Source organism: Limulus polyphemus, unplaced genomic scaffold (genome assembly GCF_000517525.1).
Source record: "Limulus polyphemus unplaced genomic scaffold, Limulus_polyphemus-2.1.2 Scaffold934, whole genome shotgun sequence".
NCBI lineage: Eukaryota > Metazoa > Arthropoda > Merostomata > Xiphosura > Limulidae > Limulus > Limulus polyphemus.
Window position 1 is genome coordinate 14,525 of NW_013666544.1, and position 23,943 is coordinate 38,467.

Consider the following 23,943-nt stretch of genomic DNA (forward strand, 5'->3'; position numbering starts at 1 on the left):
ATTGTAAAATTCATACTTTATGAATACATACATGTGTTGTTGTGTGTCTATATATATATATATATATATGTGTGTGTGTGTGTATGTTTGTTTATGTATGCATACATGTACATACAAGTAATTTTTACTTGTTACACCTAATGTTCCTGTATGTGAGTTTCGACTACATTTTTTATAACATAATGCAAATTTTTATAGTTTTACAGTGGAATAGAATATGGGTTATGAAATTATGTGACATCACTACATAGGTTGGGGGCTTTAGAATTCTAGGTGTAAGGAGAGGTAGCTTTAATTTATGTTTTGCTAAATTAAAGTTTTACCCTTACAAGTGTGTTGATAATGCAGTCATCATTAAATTAAGCAGGAAGGTACTAATTGATTCTAATAAGATCTATGTTGTGTGATTTAGTTACGTTTTCACAAGCTACTGTTTCAAAGAATTGATTTTTATATAAAATTTGCTATGGACTGGTAGGTAGTAAAGATGATGCAACATGAGACATTCTACATAGAAACCAAATATGATGGTGAAAGAATTCAACTTCACAAGAATCAGAATGTATACAAGTATTTTTCTAGAAGGTATGAAATGCTTCTTGTTCATTTGTAACTGTCTCTGGTAACTGAGAGAATTTTAATTTTCATTTCTGTGTATTAGGCTAGAAACTGTAAGGATGTGTTGGTGTGTGTGTGTGGTGGGAATCTTATTTTTTTGTACTGTATATTTTTCTTTTTAATGTTATAAATTAAAGTCTGTAGAACTGTCCAAACAGTTTGATAAATTAAAGATCAAAATCTATTGAAATTTGTTATCCTTGTAATTTATTTTTAACATGGAATATCTGTTTCAAAGGTGTTAATGTAATTTTTATAAAGCTGAAAGTCTCTTTATAAACTCATGAGAAAAATTGAATGCAAACATTTACAAAAGAGTATAAAAAGAAAGATAATTTTAAATTAATTTTTACCTAAGGTAAATATTATCATATATATCCTTTCACATAATATTATCATATCTATCTTTCCACATTATATTAAAAATATCATATCTGTCATTCCACATTATATTTTTTGTTACAAGCTCTGAAGCCCATGTTAAAGCAAAGAATATTTCTTTATGTCATTGCCTGAAAAGGCATTCATAGGTGTGTTTGAAAGCTTGTGACAAACAAATATAATGAATCTCTCGAATTTGTGTGCAGTATTATTTATCTTTTTGTCAGTAATCTTTACAAAAATGTTTTCTTACACCATTGATAACAGTTTAATTAATGACAATCTTTTCATGGCCAGGAGTGGTTTTATGGTTAGCATGCTGTACTGTGAATTTGAAGGTCCATGGTTTGTGTCCTGTTGCCACAAAATTGCATTCCACACTTTGGGGCCATGGTTATAAGAGTGACTATCAATTCCCACTATGCAAAATTATTCTCAAGACCTACCAGTATGCATTATACCTCCCTTTATTCAATACTGTCTTTTATTCGTGTTTAGGATTAATTCTTAAATTCACATGTTAGGGCTGAAAAGAAAATACAGTTTCTGAGTGCCCCTGGTTTTCTCTCAAGCCCCTTAGGGGCTTGTGAGATTTAAAACCAAACTTACTGCCAAGTTTAGTCATTAATTCACCCACTATGCAATAAGAGTAGGCCAAGAGTTAGTGGTGGGTACAGTTGGCTAGTTGCCTTCTCTGTAATCTATTAGTCCAAAATTAGGGATGACAAGTACAGATAACTCGTGTGTAGCTTTGGATGAATACCCAAAACAAACAAACAACCTTAAGTTGCTGAAGTTAAGAAATATTTCTTCACTTAATAGAATATACCAGTTGGCGTTGAGCGTTATTTTAATGCTGTAAGGTATGCTTCTCAACATTTTCTGATCTATTGCTTTTCAAAATTAATATAGCAAAGAAAAGGTAATTAGTAACCAACTCTTACCTTACTTTCACATATTCTCAAACTAAATTCATATTTTCGTTTTTGGCTAGTGTGTTGTTACACAACTCAGTATTGAAGAGGATACCTTTGAAAATTAAACATTTTAGGTGTACAGATCAGAAAAATCCACGAACAAAAATCTTTTAACACCTAGTGTGTCTTTTAAAAAGCATTAACTTACCTGGTATGGTCTCGTGTGAATATTTAAGATCACATTTCTGTGCTGAACAGTTGTCAAAAAGAGCTGTCCAAGGACACATGGATGCAACTCTTGCTGCAGAAGCTGATATTTCAGATTTTGATTGATCCACTACAATTAGGAGTTATTCAGCTATGTTACCATTTTGATATGGTTTAGAAAGGCCTTTCCACACATTGACATGATGTTCTGTAAAATCAAGATGTGCTAGAACAAAAGGATCCTAATACAGGCTTTGGTGACCACATTGAGTCTAAAATGAGCTGTTTGGGTTAACAGAAGAGCTCCAGCTGCATTTTGAAGGTTACAACAATGTGCTATGTGAGAAAGCAGCAGCAACATGACATTGAGTCATTCCAGTTTGTAGTATTCCAAAGCCATGTTACCATTCCTCCAAAATAAAATGTGTTCTGACACATGCTTGAGTTGTGATGGTGCAAAATCTGTGTATTAGAACAAAATCTTATGAGTGATGCAGAAATGAGCCATGTAGCATAGATTGTCCCATGTGACAAAAACACCATTAGAAGGCTCTGTAATTCAAAAGTGGTAAACAGTAAGTGACAGGGAAGGAAAACTCACTGCTGAACATGAATTAGTGAACTTGTAGGTTAATGATAGCTCATTACGAAACTGTAATAGTGAAATACTAATCCAATAAAGATACATTCCGGTGATATAGGTCATTATTTTATTTAAATTAATAGAAATTCTGTTAATAAACTCCTGTTTGTGTTAAACAAAGTTAAGAATAAAAATCAATATTGTGTATTTGTTCAAAATTAGAGACAATGATCCCTGGTAATTTTAAGTTGGATACTTTTCACAGTTTGATGAAATTTCATACATATAACTAACATAAGCAAGAGTTGTGTGAGAGTCTTATAGGAATTTAAATGTGTTCTTCTTAATGTGTTGATAAATTGAGAGATAATTTAATACCTTCTTAACAGTGGGAATGAATACACCAAGAATTTTGGCAGCTGTCCTTTGGAAGGCACTATTACTCCATATATTTGCAACAGTTTCAAGAACAGTGTTAAAAATTGTATCTTGGATGGAGAAATGGTAGGCTACAACACTAGGCTGAAATGTATAGGTAGTGTATGGTATTATATGACTTTCTAGTTTATGATTATTTGATAATAAGTTGTTGTTTTTTTACATCCTTTCTAAAACCAGTGAATAGTAAAATATTTGTGTAGTACCAAATTAGTGGGTTTTGATACTGTCAAACTTTGTTCTCTGTTAGGATGTTTTTTTTAAGTAAAACACTTTTATTTATTGGTATAAGTTTTTAATTCACATTTGTACATATGTTTCAACTTATAGTGTGTAAGAGTTTGAGTTTATAGGAACAAGAATTCTTATTTGTTTGTGTTTTTATCTAATCATATGTAAAAATGTAAAACAGAGAATATTAAATATCACTTGTTAAGCCTTCTTTTGCAGTGTGTCTTTCTTAATGTTTCTGTATAGAGAGTAAAAAAATTTAATTTCACTTAATTTAATGAAAGAATAGTTGGTAAATGCATATATGGTTTTAAACTTTTCTGGGCCAGTGAAAAGAAGCTGAATTTATTAGACATAAATTGAACTTAGCTAAGAATATTGTTAGCAAAAATACTGTTACCTAGCCTGACCTGACATCATTTTGAAATGTTGGGTCTTAGGTCATTAATATATATTTGTCAATTTATGTGTTTTTTAAGATTTATGGTCAGTAGTAGTGACTACTTCAATCAGCAAGATAATGTTACAAAAGAAATATGTTAATTAATGTCAGTTTCACTTTTAGAAGGAAATTAATGGATAGAAATGATGTATCCCCCCCAGTCCAGAAAGGGTTAATAGTATGTTTCTGTGTAGTATGTAAAAAAATAATTTTCTGTTGCTATGCAAAGTTCAATTCAAAGTCTTAATTACTAAGAATGCTAAAATATGCTTACACCTTTCATAACCTTAATATTCTCTTCTTTACTCATTTTTTCTCTTCATATTTTCTTTGATGTTATGATACATGTTTTAACACTGTTGGAAACTTTGATTTTCCTATTTTTGAATAACATTTTGTTTTCTCCATAACAAACAGAAGTCCATGATGTTGCATACTCACATAGATAAAAGAGAGAGATAATATTTTCCAAGCATGCATTAACTTTTTTTAAGAAATAAATAAACATCTGTGTTACAGAAACATTTTAGATTTTGCTAGACAGCTTTGTTCTATTGACTTAAACAAAATTAACAAGTTAACTTCTTTTTTTACCAAATTTTAGAAAGGAAAAATTATGGGTTTATAAGCTTACTGTAAAAGTTGCTACTATTACCCTCAGTATTCATGATTGTGCCAGTCAAGTTATAGTTAGAAGGTTCTATCTGGTAACTTGTGTTTATACATAATAATTTGATGGAGGTACAAGATAACCACAAAACTTTGTAATAATGTTTACCCTGTTATTTCCTGTAAAAGGATACTTTGTATCGCTAGTTAAGATCATGCCATACTTTAATATAAGTTCCTGATTTAATTTTTTTAGGTTGTTCATGTAAAATTGAAGTTGTCATTTCAACTGATTGCCACATAAGTTTGGAAAACCTTTTTTTTTTTCAAGAATTATAGTGATTACAGATTAAACCGTCAATATTACATGGAAATCAAAATTTATTTTAATAATATTCTCAGCTGGTGTATTTTTAGATGAAATTTCCAGTTAAATGTAACAATTAGTACTTGTGTAGGCTCTAAAGCGGAGAACTTTGATGTGAAAAACCTTGGACCTGATAATGATTATCAGCCATGTCTCTGTGTTTTCGACATCTTGCTTTACAATAATAAAGTGCTGTCGAACTTATCTTTACGAGAAAGACTTGAATATCTTAAGGATGTGTTTGAACCAGTTGAAGGATGCATCATGCATGCTACGCGTGAAGAAGCCTCCACCGAGTAAGTAGATGTTTTGTTCTTGCTTGGTATTTTTAACTAAAGCAAATACAGAAAAGAGATTTGATGGAAATTACATATTCAGGCTTGTGTTAGCCAACGAGAATAAATGGTCATGTTATTTCGTCCCAGGCTTATCTTATGTTTTCCTCATTTTTTGTAACGAGTTCCTTCTTTAAAAATTTTATTTTTAGAATTTTAGATTATAAGTAGTAAACTAACTTTTGATTTTTTTATTTGATTTTTATAATTAATATATATATATATATAAAGATAATACAATAATTATTTTAATTTCTACAACTAATTAAAATAGACAAGGTAGCATAACCCAACATTGGATTTTTTATTATATTAATATATATACATATTTAAGGAAAATTATATTAAAATGCTTTATTTAACAAGTAAAATTTTAAATTTTTTCTAAAGAAGTAAAAACAAAAGCCAAGTAGATCGAAACTGAGGACAGCTTTGCCAATAGAGATACTTTAACTCACTAAGCCACTGCTGTTCAAATGTAACAATACTCTTAAATTTTCTAGAGTTGTAAACTATGTTTCTTCAACATTTATCTGGATTAGTTTTAATTCATGTCTCTTAGTGGTCAGGCATAAATTTAATTATGCATTTTATTGTTTTATGTTTTATATGCTAATCAGTCTACTAACGTCTCAGACAGGAGTGTGTACAAGCTCTCAATAATGCAATTGACCAGCGAGAGGAAGGTATTGTCGTAAAGAACCCTGCCTCCATTTATCGCCCTAGTGCTCGAAAAGGTGGGTGGATGAAAGTGAAACCAGAGTATGTGCCAGACCTCATGAATGATCTGGATCTTGTTATTTTGGGTGGTTACTTTGGAGAGGGCAGGAGACGAGGCATTATCTCTCATTTTCTTCTGGGCCTGGCTGTTCCAGGATCATGTAAAGGTAAAAAAAAATTGTTTTTAAGTTTCTTCTTGGCCTGGCTATGATTTAATCTTGTATTTTTTTAATAACTTGAAGACTTTTATGCCTATCTTTTACAAAAACATCTCTACTTTAGGCCTTGTTACGTTCTCAAGATTTTTCTATGCCAGAGCTATTTGGAGTTTCTAATATGAGCAGCTTACAATTTCTGTTGTTTAGATTGGTTTCAAACTCTCTAAAACTGATACTGATCTTCATAAAGTGTATGATTGTCAAAGATAAGTCTAGCTGTACATGCATTATTCTTAAGTTGTGATACATTAAAAGTGTATTGTTTTATAGACTTTTCTGGGTGTATGATTTTGGTAGGTTATTTTTAATTTATTGTTTGGACAAAAAAAAGTTGTAAAATATTTCATACTTGCAGACATGCTGAATCAAACGTGGATAAAGGTCAGATAAAAATATCTGATAACTGATTGAAATACAGACTTTTTTTCATCAAAAGTGATCTGGAAAATGAATAAATATTGGCAACAAAATTGTGTAACCTTCAGCAGTTTCCTGAAGAGCAGCGACTTTAATATATTCATCATGATTTTTACACTGGAGTTAATCTTCAGTGATTTTATGGAGAGTAGAGAGTTTGGTGTACTCATCATGATTTTAACACTGTAGTGTGCGAGTACTTGCATGAATGATAATGATATTTTATTAGAGGGAAGGAGTTGAAGAAAAGCATGTGCTACAGAAAATGCAAACATTGGTACAGCTGAATAAAAAAAAAAAGTGTTCATTCATTTACATATAAGTTACTTCTCAGACTGAAAGCACTAACGTTGGTAAATTAAATTAAACCATCCACTAATAGGATACACAAGATTAAGGAAGCTCTAACCAGTCGTAAAGGTGTGTGTGAGGAGCATAAAATAATGTTGTCAAAACAAATAAAAAATATAACAGAAAGTATGAAATTAAGATGACTTCATTCATTAAGGCATGCATAAAAAATATTGTGCATTTCACTTCAGATATGGTTGTACACAAAAAATAATTCATAACTATTCTTGTTTTTTTTTATACAAGTTTTGAATTGTATTTTCTTAAAGTAACTGATGAACAATTGTTGTTGGATTTCTACAGTTCTGTTTCTGGAGATTAGTAAAGCAATCTCAATGATGTTTTATTTCTCAATGACAATATTAGCCACAGGAGAGTGACTCTCATAGCAAAAAGAAAAAACATTAAATAAATTGAGTCCTTATAAAATGTTCATGTTACATCATTTTCTCTTATTTAATGGTCCAAATGCTCCCTTGATAGGACCTGCATACATCAAGAATTTGTGTAAATATATATGTTTGTGTTGTGTGTTTTCTGTGTAGTCAGTTTTAAGAATTTAACTGTGAAAGTAAAGAATAGTGTACAGCAATATGTCAACTGCACTATACATGCTGTATCCACTGCCAATGAGAGTTTTTTGCCAAATACCAGAGCTAATTAGGCTGGCTGGGATATGACAGACACAGTAACTAAACTACTTTGTTGAGACTATTCATATTGTCAATTTTTATTAACAACAAATGTTACGGTGTGAACTACATAAGTTAATGAAGTGTTCTTTTTATCAATTTTATGAATCATTTTTTTACAAATCATAATTAGGATAAGGATTAATAATGCAGTATTATTTATTTTAACTTCAATCTTTTTTTACAAGAACTGTATTGATTTGGTAAAATAAAAGGAAATATAGTTTATAGTTTAATGATTTTTTAATTATATAGAATAGAAAAAATTATATAGTATTCATATATATAGAATTCATATATAGAATAGAAAAAATTTAAAATTTGTTGATTATGCCATAGTTAAGGTTTAAAAACATCTTAATAATAATAATAATAATATAAACTTGTAGGGGTAACTAGGACAAGTGACACCACACAAGTACAAAACATTTGTATAAGAATAAGATTGTAATAAAATGAAGACATTCCTAAACATCATATGAATCGAAAATTTTTCCTAAATAAGGACTTATGTAAAAGAAATTAAATGTAAAACAGATGTGTCCATGGGAATTTAACACTGCACCATCACTAATAGAAGAATTTAGTAATGCATCCAACAAACCTCCATCAGAATGTGACATTTTAACAGAATTAAAAGTATACTTAAATTATAAGCATCCAACAAACATTTTTCTCCATAAGTATAATATAATAGATTTGTATCACGTGATCCAACACAAATTTTCATAAGACATGTGACATTGTATTTGTACTGAAAGTAGACTTAAGTCACCCAATAAGTTTACTCTTGAGGATTTGTTACTACATTAGCATTGAAAGCAAGTTAAACCTAAATGCCCTCTTTTGGAAATTTTCCATTTTATTTCAAGCCTCATTTATCCAAATTAAAGTGTACAATACTTGACCTTTTGTTTTTTACTTTGTTTGTTATGCCTATTTCAGAAGGAAAGCCTCAAGTGTTCCATTCATTTACCAAGGTTGGTTCAGGGTACTCCATCTGTGAGCTGTATGAGCTAGTGAACAAACTGAATAACCACTGGCAAGTGTATGACAAGAAGAATCCCCCTGTTTCCATTGTACTTGCCAGTGGGCATAAAGAGAAACCTGACTTGTGGGTAGAACCTTCTAAGTCTTACATAGTCCAGGTGATTGTTATAACACTGGAGAAATGACTAGATGTAGTACATTTTTACATTCTTAGCTCAACTAAAAATGAATGAAGATAGGGATGCATTCCAAAATTCAATGATACTAATTAGTGATGAACTAATATGACTTCACAGCTAGTTAAATGCCAGTTGTAAATCTGGAACACTGTTAATGTTGTCAAGATGGACATCAGATAAAAGAAAAAGTTTTCAGAGTAACTGGAATTTGCACAACATTTAGAGATAAGTGCAATAAAATAAAATTACTAAAAACAGTGTTTCAAGCAACTGCTCTTCATCAGGTTTAATGTGATTTACATATTAAGACTGAGGAAGAGTAGTTGTTTGAAATAAGACTATATAAATTTGTTTACAATGATTTTGCTTTTTTAAAAGAAATAAAGGTTTCTGTGTTCACATTTACAGTAAACTGTAAGTCGCCTATTGCAAGTGTCATGTCTCTTGTATAAGCTGCCATATTACGTATTTCAATCTCACAGCTCCTTCAGGCCACTGATTGTGTTAAGCCTAAGTTAAAGCAATATCTGAAGTTAATGACCACTAAGGTTGACTCTAAGAACAGGGCATGCTAATGCCAAATGTCAGTGTTGAATGTTAGAATGTTCTCTGGTTTAGTGTTAAGTGTACAACACTTAAATAAGAAGTTTCTATTTTAACATTTCTTGTATAACATTAGCTGTAGAATAATAGTTTATATACTAGTTAATCAATTAAACTGAATTTCTATTTCTGAAAGTTTCTATTTTAACATTTCTTGTATAACATTAGCTGTAGAATAATAGTTTATATACTAGTTAATCAATTAAACTGAATTTCTATTTCTGAAAGTTTCTATTTTAACATTTCTTGTATAACATTAGCTGTAGAATAATAGTTTATATACTAGTTAATCAATTAAACTGAATTTCTATTTCTGAAAGTTTCTATTTTAACATTTCTTGTATAACATTAGCTGTAGAATAATAGTTTATATACTAGTTAATCAATTAAACTGAATTTTATAGGGTATTTGATTCATAACTGTCTAAACAAAGTTATTTGCTATCCTGAAATGTTAATCTTTAAATTATTAATGGTATCGTATGTATGGTTTTTGACTGGTGTGGGGCTCTAAAGATATAAGCAGGACTGAGAGACATGGGTGCCTTACTTTGTTTGAAAATGGGGAGGGGGCAAACAAATAAGTACCACTTGCTAAACATAATGAGGAGAAAATTGGTTTTTGATAAGAAACTCTGAGAAACCACATTCTAACTTTTTAATCTGTTTTAAGTTACTGTTTTTGTTTAATTTCTTTTAATTACATTAGTGTACCTTAAGTAAGTGTAATTTTGCTTGCAAAGTAATAGCACTTTAGAAGTTCCAAAGCACTGTTTATACACATTTACCTTATTAAGTTATTGATCAAAAGCTACACTACAAGAATTGGAGAAAAATTCTCCCAGATTATATTTTAACTTGAAATTATTTTATTCATTTGAATTGGAAAGTACAAAAAAAGCTTCTTTTTGTTCATTCATATAGGTAAAAGCAACAGAGATAATCAAAAGTGACCGTTTTAAAACTGGCTGTACACTTCGTTTTCCTAGAGTTGAAAAAGTACGTTATGACAAACCTTGGTTTCAGTGCATGACTCTTTCTGAATTGGAGGACTTAAAGCAGGTATATGTATTTATATATATGACTTGTTACCAAATCTTTCAGATCATAAGTTGCATGTTTCTATGAAAGTAATTCCCTAAAATTGTTACTAGAAATGATGTCTGAAGTTATGGTACTGAACCTGAAGACTGACTGACTTGTGCATTCATGATTTGAATAGATAAAAATGTTATTAGTGTTTTATAAGTTATTGGTGATAACTTTAAAAAGAAGTTTATGTGAAAGAGGTACCCATATACTTTACAATTATAGCTAATAAATGGGATTGAAAAACATGCACAACATAATAATGGTGGTACAATTTTATGTTAAGATGTGTTCTTTTTTGACTGATTTTAACAAGATGTCACCACTTATTACAAGAAATTTCCTTGGAGTAGTCTAGAAACTTTTTATGCATTCAAAACAGCCATGGTATGATCTCTTCAAGGGCGTTCATCAGCAACTGCAACCTAAAGGATCTGCTTTACTGTAACACAAAATGGTACAGACAGACAGATAGTTGACACATTGAAATGTCATGCACTTGTGACACTTGCTATTTTTAAAGTTCCTTATTGAAGTTAAGTGACTAATAATGTATGTTTTTTATTAAAAATGGCACTTCCAAGTTTTGATTTATTCATTTAATTCCTTTAGTTTGTGATTGGTGAATATTATTTAAAATTTTGCTGCTGTTCTTCTTCAAAACCCAATTGGCACAGATGTGGCTATTTGTGAAATTTATCTCTCCTATTTTGGGTTGAAAATTATTTTATTACCATTGACAAAAATACAAAGTACATTAATTATGTTACTAAAAAAGTGATATTTTTATTAATTGTTTTTATTAAAGTGTAAAATATGTGTTAAAAACATTTTACATGCAAACCAGTGTAATAAGTTTTATTCTTAGGATAAAGTTGTTAGACAGTATGTGTGTTTACACGTGTCCAAATAAGAACCGATTTAACCTAATATAGATTATTTAAATTATACTCTTAATTTCATTCGCTGCATCTTCTTAAAAGTGGACCATATTTTATTTTCACCAATCATTAGTAAAACATTACAAACAGTTTCACTAAATCTTATTATTTTATAATTCTAGGTAATAATTCAAAACCTCCCATCAAGCATTTGGTTGATTTTTACTTTCGTATGTAAGACAGTTTCTTTACTGTATTTTGAAATGTTAAGAGTACTTTTATATTAACATAAGAATATTTTTAAAGTATTCAAATAAAACCTAATAGTTTTAAGCACACTAAATCAAAAGCTGCTGGTGTTTTGAAACATGGTTCTTCCAAAGTGACCAATAGGTGCCACTGTTAAAGTTACCAAATCATTTGATTTTGTCACTTTATTGTTTATAGATATTATTTTCTGGTGTAATTTGTAATTCACTATACCTGGTTAATAATATAATAAATGAAATAACATATTCCATTGAACCAGTATCTATTGATAGAATTGAATTATAATAACTACAAGCCATGTTGGCATATACAAAATTTTTAATTTAATCTTCAGTTTTTAAACTTACGTAGTACCTGTACTTCTGAGTTCTTCAGAGTAGATAATGTAGATATAAAAGTTGTGTTTTTGATATACATTAAATACAATAGACAAGTTACTGTAGATATTAGTATGTTTGTAAAATTTGTGGAACACTAAGATCATATGGTCTACAGCCTTTTGTTATTTTAGTAATTATAAAAAATAACTCTGATTCAATCCAATAGTTTCCTCCCTTAATTTTATTTCCTATGGTATTTCTTAAGCTTAACCTTTTTTTTTCAGCAAGCTCAAGGAAAGCTTGCTTTTCAACACTTAGTTGGTAATGAAAGTGGTGAAACAGAACCATCTCCAAAAAAGAGAAGAGTACCTCAACGAACTGATCGGATCTGCACCATTGCTCCTCAGTTTCAACCTGCAGATGTCTCTGGTGTAAAGCCTGTATGTTCTTGTGCATTTTCATTCATATGTTATATATATTTTTTTGATAGTTAATGCATACAAGAAAACAAAATTTTAAATATAGCTTGGAAAATAGAGGTGTCCTATAACTTTAATCTGATCAGATGCTGAGCTGTTTAGTAGCAACTAGTAAATAGTTATCTTTTAACCTCATTCAATAGAGCTATAGAATTTTTTCTATAGATATACCTACGTAGATCTTAAAAATTTTTGCTAACCTTCAATGATTTCACATGCTGTTTATTATAAAACATAAAATATAAATAGATAGATTGTTTTTTTTTAAGTATTTAGAAGAAAAAGATGTTTCAAACCAAGTTTTTTTTTCTTTTCAAAAGTCCATTTCTTCCAAATTTGTAACTGATATTCCCCTTGCAGTTATATAAATTATAAAGCAGACAAATAATTTAATGTGTTGGATTGAACTATTAACTATGCTGTGGTTAGTTGAATGTAAGGTTAAAACAAATAGTTTTATTTGATACTTATGATTATAATCATACATAGTAGTTACAGTTGTTTTTTATAGTTCAACATTTTCTTATGAATATAATACTAATCATATTTTAAATCCTCCTATTATGTTCAGAATTGAGGTATATCTGTTGTTTTGGGGGTCATATTGATCCAATGCAATTTCCAAAAAAATGAAAGTTTTGAAATAATGAACTATTTTTTTTGTTATGTATAGTTTTTAGTCTTTTATTTTAAATAGTAGAAATTAATGCAAACTCTCATTATATATAATAAACCCAAAAATATATTTAATTTAATATTATGGAAACCAGTTTTGGGTGAAATTTACCAAAAGCTTAATAGGATGGTTAACAGAAAATTTTACATTATTAACCCTTTTCAGGACATTTTTTACTTCTCAAAGTGAAAATTTTTAACCCAATTCCATGAAACTTATTAGATGCTGTCTAGTTTCTGTTTTAAAAAATAATGTAATTTCGTGTAGTATTTAAATAAGTTTTAAGGTTCTGAAATTTTTAAAATTATATTGAGATACTATTTTGAAAGAAAGAAAAAGTTGAAATACTTTGGTTAAAGAATTTAATTTTTTTAGTTATTAATCAGAATGTTTCATTTTGCAGTTAGTTTAAATTTGATACTAGTTCATTAACATATTTCTTTAAATATGTGATTTTATTGATTGCAGTTTTTATCACTTGTAGTTATAGATCATAAAAACATAGAAGAATACTGACAAAGATGTACTGTGACCTAGGGCTCAACTTTTTAAAATGGTGCTAGCAAAAACTTTGTCAGATTTTGTAATTTTTGCAAACAGTATTTTTGGTTGAGTCTAGTTTATATCTAATATGATTTGTTTTTAATAAATAATCATTTCTCTTGCATTGCTTACATATGATAAACATGAAAATAATATTAAATAAATAAGGGTTTAATTCATTGGAATATTTTGTCTTTAGTTATCTTACTTACTAAACCTAAGTAAGCTTACCTGATGTTTTGTCATACAAGATAATTTCTTTAACTTCCAAACAGGTGGATTTTAACATTAGAACATTTTCAGGAATGAAAAGAACATCTAAAGAAACCAAAAAATGTTTTCCATGTCTGTGGATTGTTGTAAACCATTAGCTTCCTTTGTTTATCCCGACATGAGATTAAGACAGCCAGCATCTCGATAAACCATAAGTCATTGCTCCAACCACTGTTTACACAAAATTGGTGTACATAGATTATAATTTATTTTATCCATTCATATTTTGCCATTCCTTGAAGCCGAGCTTCATTAGTAATTGCTCAGACCACATGCTGCAATATCATAAAAGTGTAGCAACAAAAAGACTACTAATAAGATCACTAACAGAGAAGAAAAAAATCATATGAAAAATGAGATGTAAGTCATTATATTTTCAAGGGATAATAGTTGTTTGACAAATACATATTTATACTTTAGGATGGGCAGAAAAAAAAATGTGTTTATAGGTGAAACTCATCAGAGCTGCCCAGAAATGAAATTTGATCCTTTTTTCACTGCCTCTTTATATTAAATAAGTGTTACTTATTGACAAAATATTAATGTTACAATATTTCTCAGTTAAAAATTGTTTAAACACAGGTAAAATTATTATATTTACTTAAATTTTGAAATTTGAGATACAAGTTATATCCTTGACACCTGAAATATGTTAACCAGTCCATGTAGAGATAATTCTAGCTTACTTCATTTCTGACCTTCTTCAGGTATCGGCTATATTTTCTGGAAAACAAATGTGTGTGGTGATTGGCCTTCCAGAACATTCAAAACAAAATTTGGAGAAGCTGATTGTAGAATATGGAGGATCAGTTGTACAAAACCCAGGTTTGGTGTTATCACTTTTTTAATCCTGGATTAATACAGAACTCTGTAATAGCATTTATTAGACTATAAAAAAAATAGAAGATAGGAATTATTGAGGCTTAAATGTTATTTGAAACAGAAATACCAAAGACATAGGTCAATGTTTACAATTAATAAATTTATTTGTATCATATATATACATGCATGTACTGAATTCAAAGATGAGCTCATTGGCTGATTTTAAGTCAAAAGGATAAAAACTTTTTTATTTAAATGTTTTACTTAGATGTTGCCATACAAAAAAATTGAGTTAATTGGTATCTGAAATATTTCTCTTTCCTTTTTGATTTTAGATGTTGATACTTTTTGTGTTATCACAAGCAAAGTAAATCTTCGTGTGAAGAACATCATTAGCATGAACCGTTATGATGTTGTAAGAGCAGAGTGGTTGTTGCGTTGCGTTGAAGAAAAACAGTTTATTCCCTGGTAAAGTTATCTTTTGTCTGAGTCAGCTATTTAACTTTAAGAACCAAGTCAACTTCAACTGTGCAGTAGCTTTTTCTGTTCACTTATTTAACTCTTTCAGCACGAGCTTGGTCCGTGAAACTGACCTCGTAATCATTTTGTGCTTGTTATAGTTTTCATGCTATAACTTTTAAATTAATAAGCAAATGTTAACGAAGTTTGGCAGATTATCAGTAAACATTACAGTGCTTTCATATGCAAAATATTGAATTCTTTTATTGAGTCGCAAGGTTTTTAAGCAGTGTTTTTCTCGTGCCTTTTTTTTTTCTTTTTACATGTTGTCTATCAACATGCAAAGTAATTTTCATTTTAAGATTAAAAAATACTTTTATGCATCAGAATATTTTCAAATTTCATATGCAAAATCTTTATAATGTCCAGATAGTTATCAAATGTTTCTTAAAAAATGTTTTTAAATATTTTATCTGTTATTTTCACTAATGAATCTCTGTACAAGTTTGGTAGATTTGACTGATCTTGTCACTACCATAAAAAATTAGGAAATAAATATAAATTATGCCTCTTTCATTCTAGAATGAACACAAATTATAACCCAGAGACATAAATGTTTAGACTAAATTGCTTAAATCTCATAACATTATACATTTATATATATATATTTAATATTTTTATTATATTGACCTTTCAGCCATACCTGGCTAACAATACAGAAGTTACAATGACGCGGCATACGTGCTCTCATGTTACTGTATACAATAATATAAAACTGACCTTTAGTCTTTACAAAGTGACCTATCTTGGCTGTATTTTAGTAGACTAGTATTTTGTAAAATACAGTCACATTTCAACTATTATATATTATTTCTATTTACAGATAAGCTCTTAAACATATTTTTTTTAAAATATAGAACAGTAAATATAGTAAAGCAAATAATGATCTCTTCTAGTTATGACCTTTGTACTTGGTTGCTGCTTGATGTAGGTTGCTAAGCCTTTTAAAATTTTGCGCGTGGAGGATGTGAAACAAAATAATTTTTTTATGTTTTATATATATACAGTTGAATAACCAAAAAATCATAAATTACTATTTCGATACCATAGAACTTCACTCTAATTTATCAAGCTCAGTAACTAAACTATATTTGGGTCTAAAAAAAATATGAAATTTCGAGTAGACAAAAGACACAACCTACCTCATTGAAATCTTGGTTTGAAAGAAAGAGATGGCATCCTAACACATGAAAAAGGCTGAGAAAGCCACTAGGTGGACATTCTGAGCTTTTGAATGGTTATTTGCATGTCATATGTTGAAGTATATATAAGGGAGCATTTCCAAAAATGGAAAGTGGTGGGAGCGGGGCCACTGTGTTTGATTCATTACATGATTGATATATCAGCAAATAGAAAAGATATGAGGTTCTTATTTTATATTATAGCTTGTAAATATTGGTAATATGAGTTTCTAATTCGCATGAAACTATAGACTTAGTATTTTGACATCACAAACATCTAATTTGAATCAGTGCTGCATACAATATACCACGTGACACACAAAAGTCGATGTTTAACTGTTTTTAATATTTACTTTTAAATTAAGAAATTAAATAATGTATAATACTAAAATTTCAATTATAATCTACAGTTTGATACCAAATGTATTGACATAAATTCCTGAAATAAAATTTTGAATATGAGTCAACAAACACGATGACATGGCCTATGACTCCTGACCTGTCTGGAGAGGGTTAAAATATTAATCTTTAATTGATTTTTTCTTGTTAAATGCAAAATTTAAAACTTGTAACTTATTTTTAATTACCATGGGATTTTAAATAAAGTAGAAAATTAGGAATTTCAGAAAATTGTGATAAGTTTGTAAGTTTTCATGGTTATGTATGTTATAAATGGGATATTTTGTTCAGCATTTCATGGCTTGTATACTTGCAAGAGCATTATAACATAATGCAACAGGAAAAAAGTTTTTATGTTTCTTCAATAAAAACTATTAAGCCATAAGAACAAATTATGGTAAGACTAATCCTATTGTAGCATAAGTTATAGTTCTTAACATATTTAGATATCAAGGCTCAAAAAGAGCTTTTCCACTGCAGAAGTAAACTGCTCTTTTATTTCTGTCAAGTGTATACATATCAGTTCCACCAAACCCTTTTTTCCATTTCTGTTGTGGAAATAGTTTACAGAGGTTATTGGTGATTCATTATTACAGTAGTTGTCTCTTGCGATTACTAAGGTTACTCAGGGATTCATCATCACGGCATTCTTCTAGTTCACTAAGTTACTGAATGTTTCATCAGCATAGCACTTTATGTATACGTCTGTCAAGTTTGTTTTCTATTGTTTATTTAGTATTTCATGTTGTAAGTTGTATAATGATTCACATATCTTGACACTGACATAAGTGTGTGTTCCTTGCTTTAAGGACACCCTTTGATTTATGGAGCATGCGAGAAGCCACACAGGAACAAATTGCTGAAAGATACGATTCTTATGGAGACAGCTATACAGAGGAAACCACTGTTGAAAACTTGAGAAAAGTCTTTGACAATATTCCAGAAGAGGTTTGTTAATCAAGGATAACTGAAGGTGTTATTACTTGAGTAAGGAAGCACATTATGCTATTATAATAACAGGTAGACAAACAGTGATTTATAATCATGAGGAAGAGTTTTATTGATGGCAGAACATACTACGTTTCAACAGAACATTGGTATGTCTTCTTCAGGTATGCTTATAAACCATTGTTTGCCTATCTATTATTAAAGAATTTATTGTTAAAAACCAGTAGATGTTAGATCCTTACATCAATGTTCCCAATCTTGTTACACACAGTTTTCATAGTATCATTTTTAAGTGCCTTTAATCATTCTCACAGGGAGATATCTGTTCTTGTGCATTTGTTTATTTTAAATTAATACACATTTTAAAAAGATCAGTTAGCTCTTCCAAGATTAAGCATTGCTTTGTACTAACATTTAATAGTAGCAGTGCAAATTTGACTTAAATCAAATTACAAAGAGCTTCAGTTTGTATACCTGCTTGCATTATATTATTGATCAGTTGTGCCCGAGATCACTGTAAACTAAATCCTGAACGATACATCTACAAACATTCTTGAACTGTTTGGGTGTCTGGTATTCTTGTTTATTTTTAAATTTTGTCGTCATATATGCAGTGTTGTTTTATTATTTAAAAGTAGCTAGCTTATTTACAAGGGGTTACTTTGACAAATGTGTAATGAAGCAAAACGTGAAATAGTAAATGGACAGACAAATCTCCTAACAATAATATTGTACACATTAAAAATGCTAGTTATATTAGCATCATATTAAGAATAATTATTTTATGTCAGTGCTAGTACTAAACATGATTTTATTTGCATATCTTGAAATAAAGATTCCAAAGATTAATCATTCTAATAAAACCATTCCTAGTAAAAAGGTTAAGCAGCATGTAATTTCACTATTTATATTTGTGTTTATACACCCAGCATGCAAGATTATAAAAAATGTGTGAATTGAGACCCTCAATTCATGTAAAACACAATATTGTAATTTTTTATATTTGTTATATATATTAATGTAGTATATAATTTAGCTTGCAGGTTAGAAACATACCTTCTGAATATTGTTTCAGGATTTTAATGATATCCAAAACAGTTGTTAATATGATTTTCTAATGTGCTAATTTAGAAGGATGTTTTACTGAGACAGTATTTTTTGGGCCTTCTGTTTTTGTTCAGATTTGGAAAAGTCATATTCCTGACCCCAAGAGCATTGCTGACTTGGAATTTGACATCTTTCCTGCAGTATCTTCTTATGGATTGTTTCGAACTTTTAGGTAAAAGCTTTTTTAGTATAACAGTGTGTGAAAGTACAGTTTAGAACCACAGCTACAGCATTATGGTCATTAAAAATATTAGACAGATTTACTTAGTGTTATCTACTGTTAAAAATTATGTGCTGACAAAATGTTAGAAACTAGTATGCTTAGAATGTGTGATAACAATCATGTAAACTGCAATGTTTGTTTTTTTTAATCCAGAAGCTTGTAAAAAGAAAAATAGCATTTTAGATTTATCTTTTGTTTCCCACATGCCTCTGATTTTAAATCTGAAATGTACAAATTAAGAGGAATATGAAAAAAAAAACTACAAGTTGTTTAACCTAATTTAATGACTGTTTGTCGAACATTACTGAATCACGTACTTAACTTTTTAGGTCCAATTAAGAACTACTTTTTATAAACAAAGTTCCTTAAACAATATTTTTGTTTTAACAGCATGATTTCTCATAAATATGGCTTTACAAAATTAACTGAAAATCGTGAATGAAAAGAGGTCATCATTGCTGGGAGAAGATCAATAAAGTTCTATGTTCAGTCAGGGTCATTATATATATATATATATATATATATATATATAAATAACTACTTGGTGAGGCTCAATATAAAGTACTTGTTAGTATTGAGAGCATCTTGCTAGACATATTATGCTTTAAGATAAGTGTTTGTGAAACAAAATTAATATTAAAGGATTTTAGAGAAAGCTCAAACTTTAACAAGGACAATCTTCAGTGATTAATGCCCTTTTTATCACTATTTTTACTTAAAATGTATACAGTTTAAAGCTTTCTTATAACTAAATAATTGTTTATAAATACCACTATTGCTCAAATTTACATTGTACATCATTATTAAATATAGTCATGAGAAGAACTATGTCCAGTGTTTGACTAAAGAACATTCAATAACCCCAACTTGAAGTTTCAATTCATTACATAACCACAATATTGATGTCACTTTACAGGATCTACATTGATAACAAAGCTGAGATTGGAGAAATGGGTACTGTTATACCAGATCATCCCCTAGAACTTGTGGCACTTAAGCTCCGTCTTCATGGCGGAACTATTTGTTCTTCTGTTGACTCAGAAACGACACATGTTGTGGTTCACAATAGGTAAGATCAGTGATTCTGGTATTTAGAACTCTGTATTGTGGTAAATAAAAAAAATACAGCTGTAAAATCACATCTGCTTCACTACCATGAACTTTTAATATAGTCGCTTTTTATTATTATTTATACTTTATGAATGTTATTGGAGTGAGCATATTTTGATAAGAATTATTTTACCTAATGCATCTTTGTCTAGATAGTGTTTGGTATAAAAAAAACATGACAATACTTTATAATTGAAGGTTAATGTAAATATTTTTCTTGTTAAGTGACACTGGAAGAGTAGCAAGATTTAAGGAAGTCAACAGAGAACGAACATCAGGTGGAAAGTTTCATTTGGTGACAGAGGAGTGGGTAGAAGGTTCTATCCAGAAAAATCGAATTCTAACAGAAAAACATTTCTTTCCATGACACTTTGCACGTGTATCTCATGATTTAACATACATGGATTAGAGGGAAAATCATTATAATCATGTAATATAAAAGTTTTATATTTAAATTCAGATTAATGATAGAGTAAGACATTATGTAGAATTTGTGAATTTCAGATAACATTCTAGCAAATTAATTTAAATGCAATTTCCAGTAGCAGTAAGAATAAACACTTTTAATCACTTGTTTTTCCCCCTTCTAAAAAAATTATATATTTATATTCTTCACATAAAAAAACTGGAGTAGGATTGTATTTGCATTTTTATTGTTCCTTACTGCTTCTCTCAATCTTAATTGTACAACTTAAATATTTTTTGATATTTATATTAGATTTTAACGATAGTAGTATTTATAAATTTCAGATAGCATTTTAGTAAATTAATTTAAATGCAATTCACAGGAGCAGCAAGAAAAAATCCTTTATAAATACTCACTTTTTAGTGACTTGTTTTTTCCCCTTAATTTGTAAAAAAAAAATTATATCTATATCCTTCACACCTAGAAACTAGAGTAGGATTGTATTTGCATTGTTTTGTCTTCTGCTTCTCTTGATCTTAATTTACAACTTCATATTTTTCTGATCACAGTATAGCTTAGTTTTAGATTTATATAAAAACTAGTTATTTAGTTGTAATTATATGCTAATCATATGGAGCCAGTTTTTTTTTTTCCATTTTATGAACAAATTATATCTTGATTTTTGAAATACACAGTTTTGCTTTGAGTTTTTCCGAAGCTGTAAGAACAATTTCAAGTATATATTTTAACTGGAAATTATTTGGTTCTAAATACTTCTACTAGATTGCTACTACTGTTGAAAACAGTCTTGGGTGTTTTGTCAACTATCACCCTAAACTTCCGTGATACATAACCACAATGAAACATTTTCAAGAATGAAAAATTATAAATTAATCAATTAGTTCAAAACCCCCAGGTTTGAAGTATTTATGTTTTTCTTCATGAACTGAATTTCAGAAATAGTTTGGAATAAGAAAGTGGAGGTTGTAATCCTGAAATAATGGCTGGTTATATACACATTTTTTTCCCCGATAAGAATCTGATATCACTTTGTCACATATCTATAAAAGCATCTTGCTTAATATCACAATTTTTGACACATTAGGAAGTGCAATGAAAAAACAGCAGAAAAGTGCCAAATTGTGTTTATTTGTACAAGTTTTATTTCAAATCTTTTATGTTCTAATACGTTGACCTCAAAACAGACAAAGATATGTGGAACATTTGATATGAAGTGATACACATACTGGCTAAGATTTCCACAAGGTACTAAAAAAACAATATGATAGGTTTTACAGAAATTGCCAATGAAATGGATGAATTGGAAGTGATATACTGACTGGCTAAAATTTCCATAAGGTACCAAAACAATGTGAAAGGTTTGATAGAAGTTGTCAATGGCTAAGATTTCCACAAAGTACCAAAAAAAAAACATTAAAGGTTTGATAGAAGTTGTCAATGAAGTGATACATATCCTGGCTAAGATTTCCACAAGGTACCAAAAACATTGTGACAGGGTTGATAGAAGTTGTCAAATAACCTCAAGTGCTACATGTACATACTAAGATTTCCACAAGGTTCTCTACCTTATACAAACACCATGATTAGAAAAAAAGCCGCATACTAAAAAGGCTTATATATTATTGATTACTTGTCTTAGAGGGAACTAAATTTCACTAAAGGCACATTAAGAATCATACTTTTTATTTATGGCAGTTTGGACATGGTACATGCTGTTTAGAAAAATGCCATAGAAGACATTCACTGAATGTACGCTTTAAATAAACATATCAAGTCTATTGAAAGCATTATCTTTTTTGAAAAGTATTCATTGATCCTTGAAATCTCCTTTCTAGTGGTCATTTTTAATATTTCTTTTGAACAAATATCACCACTACCTTGCTGGCCAGGAATGTGAGCATCTATTTTAAGCAATTAATTTTTATACCACATTTAAGTAACGTTGCATGGTACTGAACACTGTCATGCATTATTTCAATAATTAATCACATATTTGTGATATAAAAAACTGCTAGTTTATAAGAAAAAAACATAAGTATGTAACACCCTGTACCATGTCTAAGCTTTCTGCAATGAGCTCTGGGAGAAGTTTTGGTTCCCTAAGAAACAATAATTTTCAATAAGGTTTTCTTTATAATTAACTTTTCCAACGCTATTCTACTAACTGCATTATTTGTCTTAGGGTTCAATAAAATTGTAAAAACAAATTACTTACATCCAGATAGTTATGAGGACAATTGTTTATGTACATTTAAACACATTATCACATACAGCCATCAGTGACTTTATTATTATCCTAATATCTTGTAGTAATCTTAAGAAAATTCAACATCAGCCCTGTTCTGAGATGCATTTTTAAATATTTTCCAAACCAAAACTTAAAACTGCATAATCATAGAAAAAAGAAAAAAAAAAGTTTGGTAATTAATGTACCTATATGTCATACGTTCTAAGTATTTTCCATTTGTCATCTTGAAACTATAATTCGGTGAATGTCTACACTTCTTCCTATATTATGTTAGATCTTATTGAAGATATTCACACGCATACACATTATAAGAAATCTTAGGACAGACATTTTATATCAACAGATTAGAATGATGCTTTCAAACCATAACTTGGTTTTATAATCTTTTGGTAATATCCAAGTTAGCGAGCAAGGCGAGACAAACTGACTAATGACAGTTTCATTTTTGTTGAAAATAAACATTTGGAGTAAAAGGCATTATACATATGCACATGATTTATATAAAGATATGAAACTGTAGCCTGAGAATAATTCTCAAAGTTATCAGAGATAACGTTTTTTAGCTTTTCTCACTAAAGGAATATACAACACATTATCCTGAAATTGTATTCTTTTAGCTTTAAATTACAGTAATGCTCACTAATACCATCCAGACTAAATTCTTTGATTTCTTCAAGAAATGTACGTTTCTTGTTTAATTAGGGTGCATTATTCAGCCACTTAAATTCATATATACAAAAAGTACAGTCTGATAAAGTACCAACTTTAAACCTGTTCAAAAGTATGAGAAAACACCACTAAGTACTACTATTTTATACAAAAATTAAACTTAAAGAAAGAAAAATTTACATATCCCTGTTTTGATGAAAACAATTTAAATATTTTCTTAAAAGGCTTAAGCAACAATATCAAACTAAGTGTTAGTCAAATCAAGAAAAGACAGGGACTTGCGCAGCATATTCAGTTCCAATCAAACCTCTACAGAGTAAAGTGAACTCATTCACTGTTTCCTTGAGCTTCCTTTTGTTGCTTCTTTCTCTGTAAAAATTTAAATCTTTTAACTGAGCTTATATTACACAAGTGCTGAACAAGTATTAAAATAGTATAGTTTTATATACATTCATGTAGTT

The 23,943-nt window shown here is 29.4% G+C and overlaps 2 protein-coding genes across 5 annotated transcripts in view; one reads left to right on the forward strand and one right to left on the reverse strand.

Annotated features, from left to right (window-relative positions):
* Positions 1-21,234, forward strand: part of LOC106461319 (DNA ligase 4-like) — a 34,986-nt gene extending 13,752 nt beyond the window's left edge. For 2 of the 4 annotated variants that reach the window (XM_013921137.2, XM_022388193.1), the window contains 13 exons: positions 479-585; positions 3,096-3,241; positions 4,885-5,089; positions 5,765-6,015; positions 8,472-8,674; positions 10,223-10,360; positions 12,143-12,298; positions 14,537-14,654; positions 14,987-15,119; positions 17,560-17,698; positions 18,880-18,977; positions 19,945-20,097; positions 20,364-21,234. In XM_013921137.2, coding sequence (XP_013776591.1) covers positions 479-585; positions 3,096-3,241; positions 4,885-5,089; positions 5,765-6,015; positions 8,472-8,674; positions 10,223-10,360; positions 12,143-12,298; positions 14,537-14,654; positions 14,987-15,119; positions 17,560-17,698; positions 18,880-18,977; positions 19,945-20,097; positions 20,364-20,505 — 1,989 coding nt within the window. In that variant the 3' untranslated portion in view covers positions 20,506-21,234. Of the gene's footprint in view, positions 1-478; positions 586-3,095; positions 3,242-4,884; positions 5,090-5,764; positions 6,016-8,471; positions 8,675-10,222; positions 10,361-12,142; positions 12,299-14,536; positions 14,655-14,986; positions 15,120-17,559; positions 17,738-18,879; positions 18,978-19,944; positions 20,098-20,363 lie in introns of those variants that run through there. The other 2 variants (XM_022388190.1, XM_022388191.1) reach the window with 2 other exon arrangements.
* A 439-nt stretch (positions 21,235-21,673) lies between these two features.
* The window catches only part of LOC106461320 (importin-13-like), a 42,940-nt gene continuing 40,670 nt past the window's right edge, over positions 21,674-23,943 (reverse strand). The window contains exon 24 of the mRNA XM_013921138.2: positions 21,674-23,851. Within this exon, the coding sequence (XP_013776592.1) occupies positions 23,743-23,851 (109 nt within the window). The 3' untranslated portion in view covers positions 21,674-23,742. The remainder of the gene's footprint in view (positions 23,852-23,943) is intronic.